The 18,220-nt window shown below is 42.6% G+C and overlaps 2 protein-coding genes across 5 annotated transcripts in view; both read right to left on the bottom strand.

Moving 5' to 3' along the window:
- dip2bb (disco-interacting protein 2 homolog Bb) overlaps positions 1 to 8,918 on the bottom strand; it is a 45,014-nt gene extending 36,096 nt beyond the window's left edge. The window contains 1 exon segment of the mRNA XM_040028817.1: positions 8,465 to 8,918. Within this exon segment, the coding sequence (XP_039884751.1) occupies positions 8,465 to 8,549 (85 nt within the window). The 5' untranslated portion in view covers positions 8,550 to 8,918.
- Positions 8,919 to 10,845: 1,927 nt separating this feature from the next.
- atf7b (activating transcription factor 7b) lies at positions 10,846 to 18,091 on the bottom strand. 4 transcript variants are annotated; one of them, XM_040028814.1, is made up of 12 exons: positions 17,677 to 18,091; positions 16,680 to 16,741; positions 16,343 to 16,439; positions 16,067 to 16,194; positions 15,844 to 15,969; positions 15,597 to 15,754; positions 14,345 to 14,441; positions 14,103 to 14,222; positions 13,829 to 13,978; positions 13,196 to 13,369; positions 12,954 to 13,059; positions 10,846 to 12,807 (listed from the first exon to the last, which is right to left on the bottom strand). In XM_040028814.1, exons 2-12 carry the CDS (start codon positions 16,725 to 16,727, stop codon positions 12,578 to 12,580), a joined length of 1,434 nt encoding a protein of 477 aa, XP_039884748.1. In that variant the 5' UTR covers positions 16,728 to 16,741; positions 17,677 to 18,091; the 3' UTR covers positions 10,846 to 12,577. The 4 variants fall into 4 exon arrangements, with proteins under 4 accessions (XP_039884748.1, XP_039884746.1, XP_039884747.1 ...); XM_040028812.1 differs by having other exon boundaries at positions 13,196 to 13,384; positions 17,677 to 18,083; XM_040028813.1 differs by lacking the exon at positions 17,677 to 18,091 and adding an exon at positions 17,091 to 17,653 and having other exon boundaries at positions 13,196 to 13,384.
- Between the last annotated feature and the right edge of the window lie 129 nt (positions 18,092 to 18,220).

Here is an 18,220-nt window from a genome sequence, read left to right as displayed (position 1 = left end):
TTTGTTTTTCAAAATAAAAGTTTCATGTTGTATAAGAACAACAAAAGCACCAAAGGAGCTCACTTAAAAACTGTTTTGGTGTTAAGCAAAACACATGAGAGTAGCCCTGTTTAATGCAAGGCCTGATACTTCCAAAGACCCATTCCACAGAGACAGTTTATTTTGGAGGACAGCAAAGCGTGACTTAACGTGAACCTCCAGAGAACCAGACGTGAAAACTATGATGGGCACTCCTCATTAACCAGTGTGAGGTTTCCCTCAGAAGCATGTAGAACAGGGGTGGGCAACTCCAGGCCTCGAGGGCCGGTGTCCCTGCAGGTTTTATATGTGTCTTTGATCCAACACAGCTGATTTAAATGGTTAAATTAGCTCCTCAACATGTCTTGAAGTTCTCCAGAGGCCTGGTAACGAACTAATCATGTGATTCAGGTGTGTTGACCCAAGGTGAGATCTAAAACCTGCAGGACACCAGCCCTCGAGGCCTGGAATTGCCCACCCCTGATGTAGAAACTTCAAAAATTCCATTAAATTCATGGTGAAAGACTATTTTCACCATGAATTCATTTGAGATTATTTTCTTTTTGATTTTACGTCTTTGTTTATATTCCCTTCTATTAAAGTGTGCAGCTAAGCATTTACAAACTGAGCTGTAAATAATTAAGAAAGCATTAGAAGGTTATTAGGCCTCTTATAAATATTATAGTTACTATAACTTGCTTTGATTGTTAATGGTTTTGCTTAAGGATCCCTGCTCTGTAGCACTTTTTTGCCTCTTTGGTTATTTGAAGTCTGAGCGTTCCGTCTTGGGTTTTTCTTTTTTTTTTTTTTTACTTTTGTCAGGACCCCCTCCTTTGACCTCACAGTTATAATTATCCAATCAGATGCCTTGTTTTTAATCTGTTAGCAACTGCAGAACTTTTACTCGTCCCACCGAATAGAACTTCTTTGTTGCTGTATTCATTTGCAAAAGATTCACGGAGGAACATTAAAAATGTAGAATATATACACCCATGAGGGGCTTTTATAGTTGAAACTATAACCAGCTAAAGCGTATAGTGCATTTCCTGTCTTCACGGGTTGATGGGAATCGGATAATTGCTCTCGATTGACTAATATGATTTATAAGAAAATCATGCAACACAGCCACACTCAGCTGCATTTCTCCCCCACATTTGCAAAAGCATCTCAGCACATTATCATTGGTGGCAGAAGCCTCATGTTTCCCGTATAATGGTTTTAACAGCTTAGCACAGTGTGCAGTTGTGTTCCTGTATGTGCTTCAACATATGGCTGTTTTAATCTGATAAAGGCTTTATGGGAAATTTCAAAAGGAAAAAAATGCATGTGTAAGGGGGGGGGAGGGAGGATTTGGGGGCAGGGTGTGGGTGGTCACACAAGAGCTGTGTCCATACCACTGTGTGGTGCAGCACGAGGGAACGTGACATACGAATCCATGATGGTGTCCTGCAGGTTTTAGATGTGTCCTTGATCCAACACAGCTGATTTAAATGGCTAAATTACCTCCTCGACATGTCTTGGAGTTCTCCAGAGGCCTGGTAATGAAGTAATCATTTGATTCAGGTGTGCTGACCCAGGGTGAGATCTAAAACCTGCAGGACACCGGCCCTGGAGGCCTGGAGTTTCCCACCCCTGTGTTAAATGAATACGATGGCGCTTTAGAAGCAGATGAAATGAAATGCAAGATGAAATAGATTTACAGAAGTAAGCTTGTGAACTTTGCTCAGTCACTGAATGAGCATTTATTTGGAGTTGGTTCCAAAATGATCAACAGCATGCTGAAGAGGTCCTGTTGTGCAACGGATGTTGATAAACGGATGGGCGAACAGCCAAGTGTAACGTATTTTGCAGTAGTTTGCATATTACAGCCAACAGGGCCTCCAGGCAACAAAACTGCAGGCTAACATATCTGTGTTAGGGCAATGAACTTGCATGTTTAACTCTATTTCAGTATGTTTGGTTTGATCACAGACATCCAGACAAGGCAGGATGAGAAGCCTCGTATCTGATCGAAAGGGTCAAGCGGCACAAGGCTCTTTTAAGCTATTCCTCTGTAGTTCTTGTGCTTGAATTAGCAGCTACTATAACAGTATTTTCCAGCCAGTCCAATCAGTAATTGATTTGGGCTGAGTTATGATGAGGACAATTTATCAAAATATTAACTCACTGACACGTAGAATAAGTATGACGTGTTGAGCTCAGGAGGCTCGGCCTGAAAGTGAAAGCAACATAAACCAGAAAGAAACTTGGATTAAGTAGCAGTGCACTGCCTGGACTGAAGCATGTGAGGCCAAGTCCGACTGCCACTTCTATTTGCCACTTTTTAATAATTCAGCAAATAGCATATCGACTTAACCACACTCTCTCTTTCCAACACTGTCACCCTCACTCTGGCATTTCTTTGACTTGTGCTATTTTTAGCAGAAAGTGGCATGAGAATGGAGACTAACAGATCAGAGGAAGTTTAGCTTTAGCTTAATTACCAGAAGGTGTTGGGAAGCACAACTTTAAAGCCAGAGGAGGCTAAAGACCCACCTGTGGTTCACTGTGAACTTGAACGTGAGACGATTCAGTTACCCAGCTGGAGGGGTGCGCTCGAATGTCATCTAAATAATTCAGTTTCTTTAATACACAAAGCAGCAGAAGGTTTTTAGTAACAGTGTGTCTGCGCTCGTGGTGAAAGTGGACATGCAAAGTTTTACATGAAAACCATGATCCACAAATTAAAACAAACCAAACCGGATCCTGCTGTGAAACAAGCAGGAGAAGAGTTCATCTTTTCATGGTGTAGGATCAAGCCTGTGGCCTGGGACAGTGAAGATCAGAGGGCAGCTCCTCTGCAACAGTTAATGAGCTTTTAAAGAGATAAAATTAAAGAGATAAAAGCTAAATCAGCTTCCTTCCTGTCCCGGTCAATGCTGTGTGCACACCAGCCACAAATAAATGGAGCTGTAAGCTCTGCAACATGAATACACACATTTTTAAAGCCTGGTACCAAAAAAGGGTTTGGTAGAGGTAATTTCACCAACAGGTACAAAGGATTAACTTCACTCAGTTATACTATAAGGTTAATGTTATGTGATATTAAGGGTGTGACTGCTTTAGGTGGGTGTTGACTGATGTTCAGTGTTTGGTTGCGCTAAAAGACACCCTAAGAGCTTAGATTTGCTGATGCTGGCCAAAGTTAGCATCCCATCACAAATCAGAGTAAATCAGCCTAGCTAGCACTAGCAGACAACATTGAAGGTCTACCCTAATTCGAATGTGGTTATGTCCAGTTTTTAAATAAAGAAGCTAACAATACGACGGTCAAGACGACTTCTAAAAACAAACCTGTCCATCTTTTATATACAGTCTGTCATAATGCTCTTAACACTCTTCACTGCAGGAAATGCCAACAGAACTACTTCAGTATTATTGTTATTTTTTTAATCAGACACACAGGACAGCATTTCATCTATTTTTGTGGAGGGTAATACTGAAATAATAAAGCAATAGGGGGACAGAGGAAGACTGAGAGAAGTCATTTTTAGAGTCAGAGTGGATGGGTGGGAAAGGAGGAGAGATCCCCCCGCAGCAGTCCTGGCCCACTGTGCTTCACAGGCTAAATGAGCCAGGCTTGTTGCCCCCTGATGCTCTGTGACCTAGATTGAGAGACGCAGGCAAGGCTATAATCTCTCATTTCTCTCCCTCTCTCTCAGTATGTAACGGGCTGCCGACATGAAAACCTGCATCCCCTCTGCAGCAGCATCGCAGGCAGACAGCAGGATGGATGCTGTTCATTAGAGAATACACACGTCCACTCAACAGCCGGCCCTTTGCAACAGGGACTGGGGAGCTCGTAAAAATATGAGAAAGAAAATACTATGTAAACACATAACTGCAGTCTTACTGGACTCGTGATGCACTTATGGTCAAACACATCCATGCAGAAAATTATGGCGCAGATGGCATATATTATCATTACAAGCACCAAAATGATATCCGAGCTTCAACACTAATAGCAAAATGCTGTTTTTGTTTTGTTTTTAGCATAGCATTGCATAGGTTTGGGGGCAGCAAATTCAATCTGACAGTCTACGCAAACATCTCACCCACTGTTGGATAAACTGTCATAAAAATGCAGACGTATATTCATGATCTTCGAAGAATACACCATGGCAAAATGTGCAAACTATTACAAAGGTGTAGATAGGGTCCACGGGCTCACAGCGGCCAGATTTGCCAACACGACAGTGCTGCAACTGTACAAGACGCTATCATCAAACTTTACTAGAGCTGAGTTGAGCTCAAAATGAAGCCCGAGTTCAAAGATGGATCAGTGCCATCCCATAAATAGTGCCGGAAGTAGGGTCAAGGGGGCTATGGGCCCTTCCCACAGTATGCTCCTATACCAGAGTTTTTTCACACATGATGTATTTCCATGTCTTTCCATTTGGTATGTAAAACTGGTAGCATTTCAGCACTGAATGGAATAGAGTCAAAAAGCTTGACAGGTAGGGCTGTGCGATATGAACACAATCTCATATCCCGATATAAGAATTCTATCGTCCCGATAACGATATAAATCACAAAAATGTAACATTTTCTGTAAATTATGTGAATCTCAGGCAGCTCGACTTGCGGGAAGTGTTTCCAGCTGCGCGTCGTGTACCTGGAGTCGAGTGTTTTAACCGATGCATGAAACTATACATTTTTAGACATAAGTTGTAACGGCCGCCGTTTTCTTTGTGAGTATTTATTACACGGCGTGCTGCGGGGAAAAGCCTGCTCTAACGTTTGAGTCTAAGGTTTATTTTTTTAGCACCTGATGGCTCTTTTTTACTTCTCATCCGTAAATAATCTGCTCTTTCACGTGATTCCGTTTATTTTGAAAAGTCTCAACAGGATCTTGAGCTTTATTGTGAAAGGTTTATGTGGAACATAAACAAGCGGACACGTGATGGTGTTACCTTCGTTGACAACGCATAAAACAGGCGCTTTTCCGTCAGTAGTGTGGTTATATTAAATAAAAGAGAAAGAGAGAAAGAAGAAATTAATATAGTCACTACAGTGACCATCAAAACGATGAAAAAATATTGCCGTAAACAGTTTATTTTGCGACACCACGAAACAAATGATAGCATAAAATTAAACGATAGACGTTTTTATATCGTCATCCGATATTTATCGTTATATCGAACAGCCCTATTGACAGGTGTGTGAAAGTCATAGCTCAAGGGCAGGTGTGATCTGACAATGAAATGGTGTCACAGCTGCTGTGATCCCACAACAACAGTGTTTAGTTCAAATCAATAATTGTCTGACTGGAGAATAACTAAACAGGATACTCAACATTGCTTGACAAGCTGTGCAGTTGTTTTTCACTTTTCCTCTTTTACTTTCACTCACTAACATACTCTGAAGATAGAAGCTGCTGATATTATGAAGCCCAAATGCAGAAAACAGTTGTGGTTCAGAGGCTCCAAATTCCAGTCGAGTTCAAACAGCAAGTCTTTGACACCCCCCCCCCCCCCCCCCCCCACCACCACCTCAAAGGTTCTCTTTGTGTCCGTACAGTCAAAGAGGTTAAAGTAGGTGGAGCTGTGCCCTTTCTCTCTCTCACACACACACAGACACACACAAATACAGACGAATAAACACCCACACTGCAGCCCACAACTATTTCTGTCAAAAAAACGCTGATGCACATTTCCTCTGTTTGTTGCTAGGGGAGTCCCATCTATGTGGGCAACAATGGGGGAAATTGTTGCTATGTATAAGATAGCCATGAGAGAGCTTCAGACTCATTGGGGGTCCAGCTGCTGTTCGCCTTGTCCCATTGTGTGTATTCTGAGCACACGGCGAGGGCACTTTATCTCACTAGAAGTTGCGGATACAGAAACAGGACATCTGGACAGCAGCGAACCTTTTCATTAGCAAGAGAATCATGTCTCATCTAAAGTTACAAACGATGCACTCACCCTCTGAGGCTCAGTCCCCAGAAGAGGGACAAGTGGTGTCGACTTACCTCACAATCTCACTAAAAGACTCTCGCAGGTAACTCTGACCACGGTAGGCCCCTATGCTCAAAAATTCCTGCTTGCCAGCAACAGCAGGCAGACCATTTGACAAGAATGAAGAAGCAACCGTTTGCGAGGTTATAACAAAGCAAAAACACCGAAAACTGTACACAGCTGAAATCAGATGACTTGAAATCCAATCAGATTAGAGTAAATAACGAGTAGTTTGAAACCTGATAGACATCCTATAAAGAAAAGCACATTTGTTTCCTCCTATTATAAGAATAAAAATATACTAGAAAGAAATTGTTTATCATAAATATCTATAAAGGTGCACAGAGAACCATTTTTTAGCAAATTCCCTGCTGTGGCCCAGTGGTCCACGGTGTTAACTGGTCAAGTGTACCGAGCACAGCTTCTGTGGGTTACAGAAGAACTTTCCTCTAAAACTTATTTCTTTTCTTCTTCTAAGGAAAGAAGGCTACTCCATGCTGAAGACAACAGCGTCCTTCACAAACCAGCACAATCTGGCTCTAAGCAGTATTATTCAGTGAAGTAGCCACTGAGGACCCGAGAGGCATGTGTTTCTCAAACTAAGGACTGACATACTCTGGAGCATGTTTGAAGGTAGTGGTACACACACTCAGACCTGGCAATGAGTGGCCTTCATTTATTTTAAAAAAAAGTCCTGACAGTTTATGAATAACCCTGGGTGATCGTGGCCAAGAGTCAGCAGTTCGTCTTGTAATCGGAAGGTTGCTGATTCGAGCCCCGGCTCTGACAGTCTCGGTCGTTGTGTCCTTGGGCAAGACACTTCACCCATTGCCTACTGGCGGTGGTCAGAGGGCCCGGTGGCGCCAGTGTCCGGCAGCCTCGCCTCTGTCAGTGCGCCCCAGGGCAGCTGTGGCTACAATGTAGCTTGCCATCACCAGTGTGTGAATGTGTGAATGGGTGAATGACTGAATGTGTAAAGCGCTTTGGGGTCCTTAGGGACTAGTAAAGCGCAATACAAATACAGGCCATTTACCTTTTTTTTTTTTTTATTGCTTTTGGCCATTTTAATAATAAGAGAATAATAATAAACTCTTAAAACAGTAAGTTTCACAACCAAAGTGCTGCCTTTTGGGCTCAGTGGCACTTTCATTTTGCAATCGTGCCACAGTGCTCAAACACCAACCCACACCAGGTAAACTGATCTGACACTGCAGTCACCTAATTCATTCACAAACAAGCTTTTTTTCCCCCCTTTTTCTTTTTTAAAAGTTCATCATGAAAAGTGCAGGATGATAACAATCGCAGTTATGAATGTGCCATTACTGCACGCCAGTGTGCACATCGTTACGGTTATTTCTCATTCGCTGCCTCTCAGCCACGTTCAATGAGATGAACATACAGTGAACAACCTCAGTTATTCACTCTCATTATCACACTGCTGATTGGAGCCTATAATTAAAGACACAACTCTTTCCCAGCACTAGCTCAGGTCTGAACAGGCTGCAGTCATGCTCTGAGAGTCTAGTCTATTAAGAGTGGTGCTGTTTTGTTTATTTTGCAGTTCCTATAACCTGAATCTAAACCAAAAAGGGGGAAAACATTTTTTACATTTCACAGAGGTGTCACCTTTCGAATGAATACAAAAAGAAAGTCACGACACTTTTGCCGAGGTTCTTCTCGCTCTCGTGCCCATGTGAAGTTTCACCTCTTCTTTCACATGGGCTGGGCAACTCTGCGCTGCAACAGATACTGAAGCATCATTAGTGGCCCATGCTTCCTCCTGCATGGCTCTCCATGTGAAACACAACATTACTCATCCACCCCCAGGCACCTGAGAACTGCACAGCACCAATCAAGTTGCTGCACAGTGATTCACAGTGTGAGGAGGAGACTTGCATAACAGTCAGCTCCATATTCTGTTTTCTTCCAGCCATTCTTACAAAAATAAATAATTAAATAAATGCACAAAATCCATTTTATTTGTGCAGCAGTTCAGGGTTCAGAGCGTTCAGAGAGCCCAATGAATCAGTTCGTGTCCACAAATTCTTCACACACAATGCCTTGACCCATTTCATTAGACAGGAGTGTATGTGCTCTGTAAACATTGCGTGGTATAGATGTGGGTTCATTAAGAATATAGAGAAGCGGAAGCTAAAAAAATAAATAAAAAACCCAAATATTAAGGTGATCATGCTAAGAGCATGCCATACACACGAAGATGACTGATGGAGAAACAACAGCTGGAAAAGGAGGTCACTTTGTTTTTATAAATTCTTGCAGTCGTGTCCCGATGCACTGCAGCAGCACCGACTCTCCTCCAGCTGACACGGGAAAGCAGACTGTGGATGACTGCACACAAACACGCTCACGCAGCCCTCTCTATTAACTTCAGCGAGCCGCAGCTTTCCCATCACCACCACCTACTTATCGCCGCTATATGCAAACCCTACCTTCGGAGAGCTCCAGATCCAACTCCGCCAGCTGGTCCCTGACCTCTTTAGGCAGAGCCGACAGATCAACGCCGCGGTCGGCCATCGTTGGAAGCACAGCAGCCTGCGGGATGTTTGTGAAATCTCAAATGACAGCAGGTAAGATCCACCATGAAGCTCAGAGGAAGAGGTGGGGGGATTTTAAAAAATCAAGATGTAGTAGTCGTGTTGTTTACTCCATCTCCGCGACTCCCCGACACCGCCATGACTGTGGGAGATGGGAACAACTCGCCAGAGGAGTCCGTCAGTCACATGACCAGGCTTGATGGTAATTGCCGTGACAGGATGGTGGGATGAAAAGCAGACTCTCTGCTCCCTCTGCTGTTGTGTTTTTACAGCTGGGAGAAAAAAGAAAAGAAAAAACAGCCTTCCTGTCGCCTCAGCTCACCTGCCACCGTCCCCTCAGGTGGGTGCTAGCTCGAGTTTGTACAGGTATTTTCATGCACTAATGATGGAAGTGGCGCCAGGTGTTATTGGAGATATTTTGTGTGATGTTTCAAGGAAATATATAATCCCCCGTGGATTGGGGGTGTCTTTTCCTAATAAAAAATGAATAAAAACAAAATATCTGAATAAAAAAAAAAATGTAATGTTCACTTGCACACTTAACAAATTTAACAAATTTTTCAGGCTGCATCACTTTTTATTTATTTTCCACCTATTCCAAACAAAGATGGCGCCGGAAATCACATGTACGCACTCATTTTAAACACGCTCGCCGGTCAACTCCGTAGTCACACCTTTCTAGTACCAGGTTGGTCGGTCTTTTGCCTCCAGAACTGCTGATTCAACAAGGTGCGTCACATTCCCAAATGTGCCCTGCTCCATTGACATCTGGTGACTGTGGAGGCCATTTGAGTACAGTGGCAAGCTCAAGAAACCAGTTTCAGATGATTTGAGCTTTGTGACATTTCACACTGTCTTGCTGGAAGACAGTGGCATAAAGACATGGGCTCCACTCTTTATAGACAGAAAGAGTGGAGTTTAAACAGTGCTCAGTTGGTTCTAAAGGGCCCAAAGTCTGCCAAGAAAATATACTCCATGCCATTTACACCAGCAGCAGCAGCCTGAACTGTTGATACAAGGCAGGATGGAGCCATGTTTTCTTGCTGTTTCCACAAAATGAAAAAATGAGTCTCATCAGACCTAAGAGCCAATCTTCTATTATCCAGTTTTGGTGAGCCTCAGTTTCCTGTTCGTTACTGGCAGGAATGGAACCTGCTGTGGTCTCTGCTGCTGTAGCTCATCTGCTTTAAGATTTGTGGTGTTGTGCATTCAGACATGCTCTTCTGCGTACTTCGTTTGTAACAAGTATTTACTTGAGTTATCCTTGCTGTCAGTTCAAAGCAGTCTGGTGATTCTCTTCTTACATCCAGAGAATTACTGGATGCTTTCTCTTTTTCAGACCATTCTCTGTAAAACTTTAATAGACTGGTTCTTATATGGCGTCTTTCTACTCTGAGCATTCAGAGCACTTTATACAACTTACCTTATTCACTCATTCATACAAGCACTTTTTATCCAACATTCACACTCCAATGGATGCATCAGAGCGCAACATGAGGTTAGTATCTTGCCCAAGGATATCTGGCATACAGACTGGAGGAGCCAGGGATTGAACCACCAACTTTCTGTTTAGTAGACGCCTCCTGAGCTAAAGCCAACCCAAACTTAGAGCACCTGGTATGCCAAGGCGGTCTGCCATCAAAGTACTAACCAGGCCAGACCTGCTTACCTGCTTAGTTTTTGAGATCAGACAAGTTTGGGTGTGCTCAAGGTGGCATGGAAATAACCATGTCTAGGCTGGTGTGCTTGTGTGAAAAATCCTACTAGATAACCAGTTTCTGAATTACTCAGACCACCCCCACCTGACACAACAACTCTGCCATGTTCAAAGTCCCTTTAAATCTAATGATCAGTTTGAACTTCAGGAGTTCGTCTTAACCACGTCAAGCCCTGGTGAGATCTGTGTGCAACTATTTTATTTGAGTAAATACTGTTAATTTGTATAATTATAATAATATTTATATAACAAACAGAATTTGTGTTTCTATGCATCTACGTTGTTGCCCTTTTGGCCAGGTTAACCAACCTATTTTGACAGCAGTAAAGGCAACACTATGTTTAGAGTTATGTTTCAATCAGTGGTCTAGATCCTGCATTTAACACCCTTTAACTTGTTTTTGGTTTTCCACCAACCAAAAAAAAAAAAAAAAGTGGAAATTTTTATGCCATTGTTTCATCAGCTGCACCCAAAAAGATGCGATAAGTTTAATGAAAAATGACTTGCAGGCTTAAAAGCAGCTTACTTTTAACCCCAACATACTATTACTGAAGCACAATTCAGGTTCATTAATTTATTTTTATTATTTGCTCAAGACAACTTATTCATTAGTTGAGACTGTACACAAATAATGTATCCCATCTTGAGGCCTGAGTAAACTCCTTCCAAGACATTTTCCCATGTGGATTCACTGTCGCTAAACACTTAAAAACTGTCCTCTTTACAAATTAAGGGGAAGTACTATTACATGAATTGGGGGGTGGGGGGGGGGTCTAACATACCCACAGAGCAAAAATAAACATCTTAAAACAAAGACATGTTATAAAAGAGCAACAGGGAGGGGGGCAATATGATAGTCTTGGAAGTACAATGCCATATAAAATAAGCTGCATTTTAAAACTTGCAATTAAAAAGAAGCACCGTGCACAAGTATTGAGTCTACTTCATTATACAAGACGGCTCGTCAAAAGGTGGAAAGCACACAAGACCAGGACACCTGTAACTCTCTAAAAATGCACACTAATCACAAATCTCATTCACTCAAGAATACTTATCTTCACATTTGCTTTGGTCACCTCATAACTTTAGCTTTTAAAACTCGACCAAACATCCACCACCCCCTCAGCAGCTGGGCTACACATGTCATCTCATCACATCGATATTCAATAGAAAAATATATTGCACTAGTCTTTCCTCAACTGAAATGCATGGGTACTGGAGTTTAAAAATCTACGTATGATTATCATTTAAAGGCCGTCTGAAGGATCAAACTTTTCAAGTGTGTTACATTAGGACCGAGGATGGAATCCTTACAATGATTTTTGCATTGATAACAATGTTAGAGAACCAAAAAATAACATGAAAACAGTGAATAGGATGAATCACAAACAGTGGTAATCTTCACCCTTAAATACTCCATGCAGTCAATAGGGTTTCATACACAGGACTAACATGTCATCCATTCTGAATGGGTTAAAATACATGATTTAAAAAAAAAGAAAAAAAGAAAAAAAAAGTGTCAGGCACACAATCACAGGGTAAACAGTGAACACCATCTACAATTTGGTTTGCTAAGAACTCAGCTGACTAAAGCGACAAGTGTATTAACTCAAAACTGAAAGAACAGGTTGAAAACAAAACAATATAAACACTTTCCAGGCTACTGCTCACTGCATTCAGCTCTCCTCGGACTTTCACTGCATTAGCAAAACATTATCTGACTAACATATCGGGCATAAAAAATCTTTTCTTACACATGAAAAATACAAGATATTTTACAGAAAAAGTGTCAGCCTGGGAAGGACAAATAAAGAAAAGAAAAAAAAGAACTCATCACAACCAGTGTGTAGGAAGAAGGTGGACTACAGTGGCTTTGTGAAAGGAAGTTACAAAAAAACAATGTTTCTGATGCAATGATTTTCCATTCAGATTTTTCTTCTCGAGCCTTTAAACCTTTCCCAAGTGTCAGAACTGAACAAGAACTTACCCCAAACCCTGCAGAGTGAGTGTCTGACGTGTAATTCATATTTACATAGAGAGAGTGACGAAGCTTCAATGAAAAAGGGAGCCTGCTTGGAGTGGAGGGCTGATGGAGGCACTGTGCCGCGTCTTTGTGTGATTATCGGCGACTGTGAGGGAATTGGGTGGGTGTGGAAGTGGATCTTAGTTTTGGGGTGTGGGTTGGAAGGGGAGAGGGATTTGAGGGCAGGTTCCTCTTTTCAGAAATCTTTGCACGAGTCCGACCTCCGAATGCCACTCGAGTTCATTCTGGTCTATTAAGTGTCTGCGGATCATCTCGGGGCGGACTGTGGCTGCGTTGCCATGACAACCCCTGCAGCCTGGCCCGATCCCATGCCGGCCAAGACCGACATGGCCACCGCCTCTGCAGCCCGCACGCTCAGCCCGTTGATGGTGGCCCCTGGACTTGTTGCCGAGGGCGACGGCACGTGCTGAATGACTGCCGCCGGGGAGCCGATGGGTTCAGTGGAAGTATCCCTGGAGGTTTCCTCTCCTCCTGCAGCTACAGACAGAGAGAGCAACATTCACCCTTAGAGAGGTGAGCGAGTAAAAATAATGCATTAGATGGGATGAGGTGACAGATGAATCCTGGCACAAGTGACACAGTACAAGAAGTCTGATGGTCAGTTCATTATCTCAACTGGTTACCTAATAAAGCTGCCTTCTTCTGCATAATAGTGACAGGGCAGTCCTTGTGGGCCAGGAGAAGCTGCTTCAACTGTGCCACCTCATTCCTCAGATGGGTTACTTCATTCTGACAGCAGTACAAAAAGAAATACAGTACATAAATCATTCCCATCATGCCCCGTTATTGCCATATCGCCACAGAAACCCATTTATGACCGCCAGGGTGTTTACATGCTTGATGTTACGCCCTGGAGACGACTCACTGTGAGGGAGACGTTCATGTTGGCCAGATCTTCTGCTTTTTTCTCCAGAGAGTTCACCCACAGCTTCCGCTTTTGCCTGCAGCGGGAAGCAGCTGCCCGATTCCTTTCCAGAAAACGCTGCCTCCTCTCGTCAGGGTCCATCTCTGCTGCTCGCCGCCGCCTGCCCCCTGTTGGCTGAGCAGGGGACACCTGGAGAATGAGGAGGGGGTAAAAGTTGGCTACTTGTAAACCCAAATGTGATCAGTAAGTGGGGGAAAACAGAACAACTGCATCAGGAACTCCTGACATTTAACAGGGGTAAAAATTCAGGAGTAGCAGACAATTTGGTGCCCTTAACTGTCAAATTAAAGCATCCAAACCAAAAGACACTAAATCCAATGCTCATGCTTGACTTAAACTGACTCGGCCTTTATTTTGCATACGTGAGCACAAATTTTGGACAAGCCTGACATTCTGCTAAATTTTTCTCTTTGATGCCATCAATAATGTGAAAACTACAGCTGTTAGCATTGAGTCTCATTTAGCTTTTTGAGGGAACATTCAAAGGTTTTCCTTCATCACACACATTTAACAGTCTATAGTCCTAGGTGTGCTCTAGGACCACATAACTTGTATGATATGTGCACTACCTACCTGTGGTTGGGCAGGTGATGGTGCATCAGAGTTTTGAGAGGGCTGCTGGCTTTGTTCCTGTCGCTGTGGAACAGCAGGGATGGATCCTGACCCCCCACTGATGCTATCTTGTGCTCCTGGGCCCTGATGAGTTAGCGCTGCCTTCAACCGCTAAAAAGACAGAGACAACACCCAGGTCATGTAAAAGTTTTATAAATGTCATTCGTTTGTTTATGTAAATGAAATGTTTAGCCAGCAGCCTACAAAATGATGAAAGTACAACTGATGGTCTCACCATCTTTGCCTCAGAGTGAAGAGTATAGCCAGATGGGGAGGATGAACCACTGCTAGCGCCTCCAACAGGTGGTCCTGGAATCCCAGGGATGTTAGGCACTGTGTTCACTGGCCTCGCAAGCTCCACATAGCAACGAATATCCATAAAGTGGATGAGAGGGGAAAAACCAAAAGGATATGTTAAAATTCCATCCCAAGTACAATTTGTTGTATAGTTTTTCATTTTTCTGGAAAATATCTTACAGATATAACTGAGGTCATCTGCACAGGACTGGGCAAGAGAGGAACTGCCTGCCCATTAGGGAGGTGCCTCACCAGTGGATACGAGCCTGTGGGAGAGCTGTTGGCCAGATTAGACATTTGTAAATAGGTGCTTCTCCACTGTGTTCCCACTGATAGAGCAGAGATCAGGCTTACAGTGTTTCACTTTTCCGATGAACACTTCTTCATGAGTTAACTGTACAGAGCTTACACAAGCAGCATGAAGATGTGACTCAAAAGTTCTCAAAGTTAAGCTTGGCTTGAGGAACACGCAAGTCTGGAGAATCGGAGTGGTGCAGAGCTGCAGCTCTCCAGCACCTGCCTCAATTTCCATAGTAGATCAAGACACATACGATGATAGTAACCATACTTCTTTAGGAAATTAAAAAACAAAAAGATGCTTTCGGTTATCCTTTCTGGACACATTACTGCACCATGAGCTTCACCGATTAGCGTTTTTATTTGACCTTCCACAGTAGACTTCATGTAGTAATAGATATTCACCTCCTTCTCATTTTAAAAATTCACTCCTGCAGGTGTACCAGGTCTCTGTTGTAGCAACTGTTGCCTCTCCATTGAGTCTCAATCCCATGACAGGAAGGAGGCTAACTCCACTGTGTTGATCTGCGACTGAAGTCAGTAGTCCTTGTTCTACTCTGTGGACCCACTGCAAGCTGCAGGACCACTCTAATGAGCATATTCACGTGCTGCTACACTAAACTGTGGTACAACACAACAACTACAGCTGCTTACTGTAATCCAAGTCTACAGATAAGAGATTCACTGAAGAGGCAGCTATATTTCCAAGTTTGGGGTGAGTGTCTCAAAAAAGTTTAAATATTGGTAGAGAAACAATTTGTTAAAAGAGAAAAAAAGTGATGCTTTCTTTTGCACAAAAAACAAAAAACTGCAACAGCTTTACAATGGCCATAAATGATGGCTAATAACAGACGCAGAGTCTAAAAGGCACTTTATGGTTCAATAAAAGCGACTGACAAATATAAACTTTCTAATTAATAGGAGCATATCTCCCCACCAGGTAAAAATCAAACAGCCCCATCTTTGATTTCTGGTTGGACTGGATTACTGACTTTCTTGCTAGTTGGTCATGTGAAATTAGACTTATAATTTCTACATTTTACCAGAAGTTAATTCATTTTAAGTTTTACAAATTGTCAGCATGGTCCAAACAGTAAAACAGTAAAGCAAACCACAGCAACCTAAATTATTTTACCCAAGCTGTCTGTTGGAGGGTGGAGCTTGTGTGATGACGGAGGTTGGAGATGGCAACGTGGGGTGTAGTGAGTCATTACTCATGTGAAGGGGAAGAGAACCAGGACGCACAATAGTTGGAGTGGGAGCAGAGCTTGCCACGGGCTTTGTGTAGATCTCCTGTTAACAAATTAAGCAATGTAACTATTTTTGTGTGTCCATCATTTTTACGTGCGTGCAAGGACAGCAAATTACAACACAGCTCTCACCCTAGAGTCTCTGCTGTTTTCTGACATGCTGGACGAGGAATCAGGAGTTCCAGGAGGAGAAGAATCGACTTGTAAGGGCCCCTCATCCTCATCTTTTACTTCAGATGGTGTTTGTAAAGATGCGGCCTTGAAGACCAAAAGCAAAGATGAGAAGATGAAAGCCTTCAAATTTTATCTTGAAACCAGCACACTGCGTGATCTACAGTAACCCTGTCTTTCTCACCGGGTTTTTCGTCCTCTGATCATCTTCCTGTGTTTTGCAAAACTCTTGCTCGAAGGAGGTGGCCAGCTCATTGAACAAACCGACCTCCTCACAGTTCTTCAGAAAACGTGTGGGAGTGGGGGTTTGGTCTGCCAAAAAACAAAAAAACTGTCAGTATTAGTGGACAAAAATATCACCTTCAGACACAGACTATTATATACAATTCATCTATTCAGAGCACTGACCACCTCTTCAGCACAGATTAATTTAAAAAAAGACAAATGGCGATGCCATTACCTGCAATGATAACAGAGTCTGTCCTGGCAGGACCAAATTTTAATGTCATTTCATGCTTGTGTTTGTGTACTGACAGGTGATCTTCATTTGTGAATCTCTGCAAAAGACACCACACATGACATTTAAGGAATATCAAGACAGTTTTAATCCTGATGCGAGATTAATAACGCCTGGTTTCCACTATTAAAGCAATGTTTCATCATACATTACAAAGCACTTTATCAGCAGTTGTAATTGGTGAGCTAAGCTGGGTTCAGTTAATAACAAGAGAATATAAAGCAGAGATTCAGACTCCTATGGCTGTTTAGAGTTAGAGGTATGTCTTAAGAAATCATACCTGCCCACATCCTGGGGCAGTGCATACAAAGGGCCGGTCATCCGCCATCTCAGACAAATGATCTGTAAAAGAAAGCAACAAACACAGCAATGTCATCCAATTTATTAGGCGATAAACCAGCTGATGTTCAGGTTCCCAAGACATATTACATAAGGGCAGCAGATATGTTACTACCAAATGTTCTTAACCTACAGCATCAGCTTGAGTGTCATGGAGCTGATGAGAATTACAATCTAAATCGTCATAATTTACACGTGCCTGCTCATCTGTAACCAAAATCACAATAACATCTGGATAGGAGGGACACAGGCCGAAGACTGTGGGCCTGTTTTGAGCATTTCTTTAGACTCGGTTGGGTATAATGTTGGACTAGCGTTCAACGATGAGGCAGCAAGAGCCAAAGCACCTCACCATGCAACCTCCACTTAGCAGGATCGAGTCACTGGCGTTGGCTATTAGCGCTGTCGATGTAGTCCGGCTATGTAGTTAGCTATAAGACATGGGTTACAGACTGTGGACAGGACACACGTTACCAATCCATTACTGGTTAGCTATGACTTAATGAGAAATGGGCCGCAAGGTAGCACATCCACATTGCTAAGCACGTGAAATACTGTTTTCCACAACCTGACATACGTGTCATTATAGCGAACATGGAAGCTAACATTGAACAAACTCATTCCAAATATCAGAAGGCGCGGCACGTCTAGCAAATAAAGCTGTTTAGTGCAAGTACAATCCCCTAGCTGAGCTCATGCTAAGTGCTAATGGAAGCTTCGTTAGCTTGCCTTAAGTTACACTAACACGTCCGCCAACTTAGTAGCTAGCATTACACGTTAGCACGCTAATGCTAAATAGTGCCCATATACCAAGCCACGACTGTATAAGCGCGGTGCATGCCTTATGCATATCCAGACACACATATATACACACACATTTTTTTTTTCTTTAAATGACGATTTACAATACATTTTACTAAAATATGCCCTAAACTTACCCCACGTTTAGACTGCCTCTTCACTCCCCCCCTCCCAGCTCCGGACAGCGCTGCTGTGCTGCTGCTTGGCCGTTGTTGACACTCTTGACACTTCCATTACCCAAATACCGCGAGAGAACTTGGAAGAGTTATTATGTAACAGGATTTCTCTGTGCGGGAGGAATCGTAGATTTTACACGAAATAAGATTGATATTATATGAATCATTACATATTCCCCGACTTTTATCTCAATGTGCCGTTATGTCAACTCTACATATATATTCCGCTGTGTTCGCGTCAACTACCAGCGAAAGCTATGAACACACCCACTAAAGACTAAGCCAAACGCGCCTACAGCAGTTACATAATGTTTATTTCCGGATGTTTACTTGGCAGATGGCATGTTGAAATCCTTGAACAGATTTTGTTTTCTGGCTTAAAACACAAAAAACCAAAACCAATTTTAAAAAATAAAACCTTTATTTTTTTGAATACATCAAGCTACTATAACTCAGCGCATAAACCAATGTACTCTGAAAAATGTCCAGCCCATTTAAAAAAAAA

Source organism: Simochromis diagramma, unplaced genomic scaffold (assembly GCF_900408965.1).
Source record: "Simochromis diagramma unplaced genomic scaffold, fSimDia1.1 OVJJ01000483.1, whole genome shotgun sequence".
Classification (NCBI taxonomy): Eukaryota; Metazoa; Chordata; class Actinopteri; order Cichliformes; family Cichlidae; genus Simochromis; species Simochromis diagramma.
The sequence above is the reverse complement of the archived record's forward strand: the minus strand, read 5'-3'. Positions and strand labels throughout refer to the sequence as shown.

Bases quoted from the DNA above. Each gene is read 5' to 3' on its own strand.
- atf7b (XM_040028812.1), bottom strand. From the start codon at position 16,727: ATGGCGGATGACCGGCCCTTTGTATGCACTGCCCCAGGATGTGGGCAG. The intron at 13,979-14,102 runs GTGAGACCATCA...CTGTCTTTTTAG, and splicing joins TTCACTCTGAGGCAAAGATG to CGGTTGAAGGCAGCGCTAAC. The intron at 13,060-13,195 runs GTGAGTCGTCTC...TACTGCTGTCAG, and splicing joins ACATGAACGTCTCCCTCACA to AATGAAGTAACCCATCTGAG.